Below are 1,936 nucleotides of genomic sequence, written 5' to 3' on the forward strand. Positions count from 1 at the left end.
GTGTCTCAGTGGGAAAGCCCAGGGATTGCTTTCAGGAGTTTCCAAAACAAGGAAAGACTTCAGTTTTAGTATTTCCAACTGAAGGCTTGTGCCCACGCCCAATTCCTTCATGTAGATGTGCTTAAACTGGGGGAGTTGAAACTGAAATGGACGCTCCTCCTGGCCTTCCTTCCCTTTGCTGCTACACCAGGGCTTCATACCCTCTCCAATACCCCCCCAAACACCAGCCAAGAAGTAATCCTGGGGAATCCCAAGTGGCCTTGCAGGACAGGAATGCTGGTGAGCAGTTCTGTTGTCCAGCTCTCAGGTGTAACTTTAGGCTGACCACATGTGCATTGTGTGTTTTCTGACTGGTGAATCTGCTTCCCTCAGGTGTATAATGACTGGAATGGCGTCCGGGAGCATCGTGGTTTTTTACAATGATTTCAATCGCTGGCACCATGAGTACCAAACCAGGTACTGACCTTCCCAGAGGCCGGGACAAGCACTGACAGGAGCAGCTGTGGCCAGGGGGGAGCTGCACACAGCACCACCTCCCTCGGGGTCGAGCCGCCGCACGGCTCCTTATAAATACTTCTATTACATCTGAATGTAACTTAAATTTGCTGGAAGAAGCAACCTATTTTTTAAAGTTAATTGCTATTTTTGTAGACCTCGCTTGACTTTTTTGGGGGAAGGGCAAAGAAGCAGAAAACCAGCTGCTGGGTTCTGTAGTTAAAAAAATCTATATTTTTAGTCACAATGAGAAGTCTATTTTGATCCCTGTATGTAAACAAAACCTAAAGCAAACATGGTTAAAACTCACATTCTAGCTATATTATGAAGAAACAAATGTTCCATCTGAAGCTTTATCTATAACCTTGAGGAAAATATGATTTTAACATAATGGAAATTAATTATGGTATTGGGGGAATTTTAATCTGTGCTATCCGTACCACACTTTGTCTCGTACGTTTCTAAATGATTGTACTACATCAGCACTGAAGTTTCCTGGGAATCAAGGGGTAATATTTAAATTATGGTTAATGTAATTTTAAACTTTGCAAATCATTTCCATCAATGTTACTCTTCAAGCATGTTTCTAGGCCTAGACAATTAGTTCTTTTTTGGTTGTATGTTTAGTACAGTTACGAGAGAAATCGGCAACGGAGTTTGTGTTACATCAAGTGTGAATCCTTTTTAGTTTCTACCTGGCATCTCCTTCAAAGCACACCAAAATGTGGATTGTTCCTCCAAATCAGAAAGGCTCGTTTTGAAGGCTTCAAACCAGAAGCCCACAGAGGCAGGTGTTTTAGGTGTTTTTTAGCAGGGGCAAGCTCCAAAGCACATTGCTGCTGGTTGACTGTGAGAGCAGGGAGGCAGCAGGAGCTTGCTGGTGCACAGCCCCTATACAGCAGCAGAAGCACAAGATTTGCAGGCCACTTTTTCTTTCTTTTTTGTCAGAATGTGCCCCTGCAATACTGTAGCACGTCATATTCCTTTTCTGCCTATAGCAACGTCTTTCGTATTTTGGTACCACCAAATCCAGTCTGATCCTGCCTAGTCATATTAAATTACCTCTTTCTTTTAGGAAATGAAAAATAATTTATACTGAGGAACAGTAAGTTATTTTGGTGTTGCACAAATCTACTTTTCTACAAGATTGCTGTGCAGAACTCTGTGAAAATATTTGTGAAAAGAACTGTTATTGTTTTGTAAGTCTGTATTGCATAAAATCTCCTTTGTATGTTGTGATCTCTGAGTTGAAATTTACATTCCATATCTGTATTGATACATACATTTCTCTAGCTGCCTACTAGAGCAGTTCTTGGTTTTTCTAAGCATTTAACTACTCTCTCTTTCAGTAAAGATTTCGAATGAGAAAATTCAGTTTGAGTGAATAAATTAAATAAAATTACATTTGTAATTGAGACCTTCAGTGGAGTACTGGGTTCTT

General features: G+C 40.9%; 1 protein-coding gene across 1 annotated transcript in view; it reads left to right on the forward strand.

Annotated features, from left to right (window-relative positions):
* LRBA (LPS responsive beige-like anchor protein) overlaps positions 1 to 1,910 on the forward strand; it is a 366,680-nt gene extending 364,770 nt beyond the window's left edge. Inside the window, 1 exon segment of the mRNA XM_031066497.1 lies at positions 373 to 1,910. Within this exon segment, the coding sequence (XP_030922357.1) occupies positions 373 to 463 (91 nt within the window). The 3' untranslated portion in view covers positions 464 to 1,910.
* The last annotated feature ends 26 nt before the right edge of the window (positions 1,911 to 1,936 follow it).

The sequence above is a fragment of the Geospiza fortis genome, unplaced genomic scaffold, assembly GCF_000277835.1.
Source record: "Geospiza fortis unplaced genomic scaffold, GeoFor_1.0 scaffold11, whole genome shotgun sequence".
NCBI classification, from domain to species: Eukaryota; Metazoa; Chordata; class Aves; order Passeriformes; family Thraupidae; genus Geospiza; species Geospiza fortis.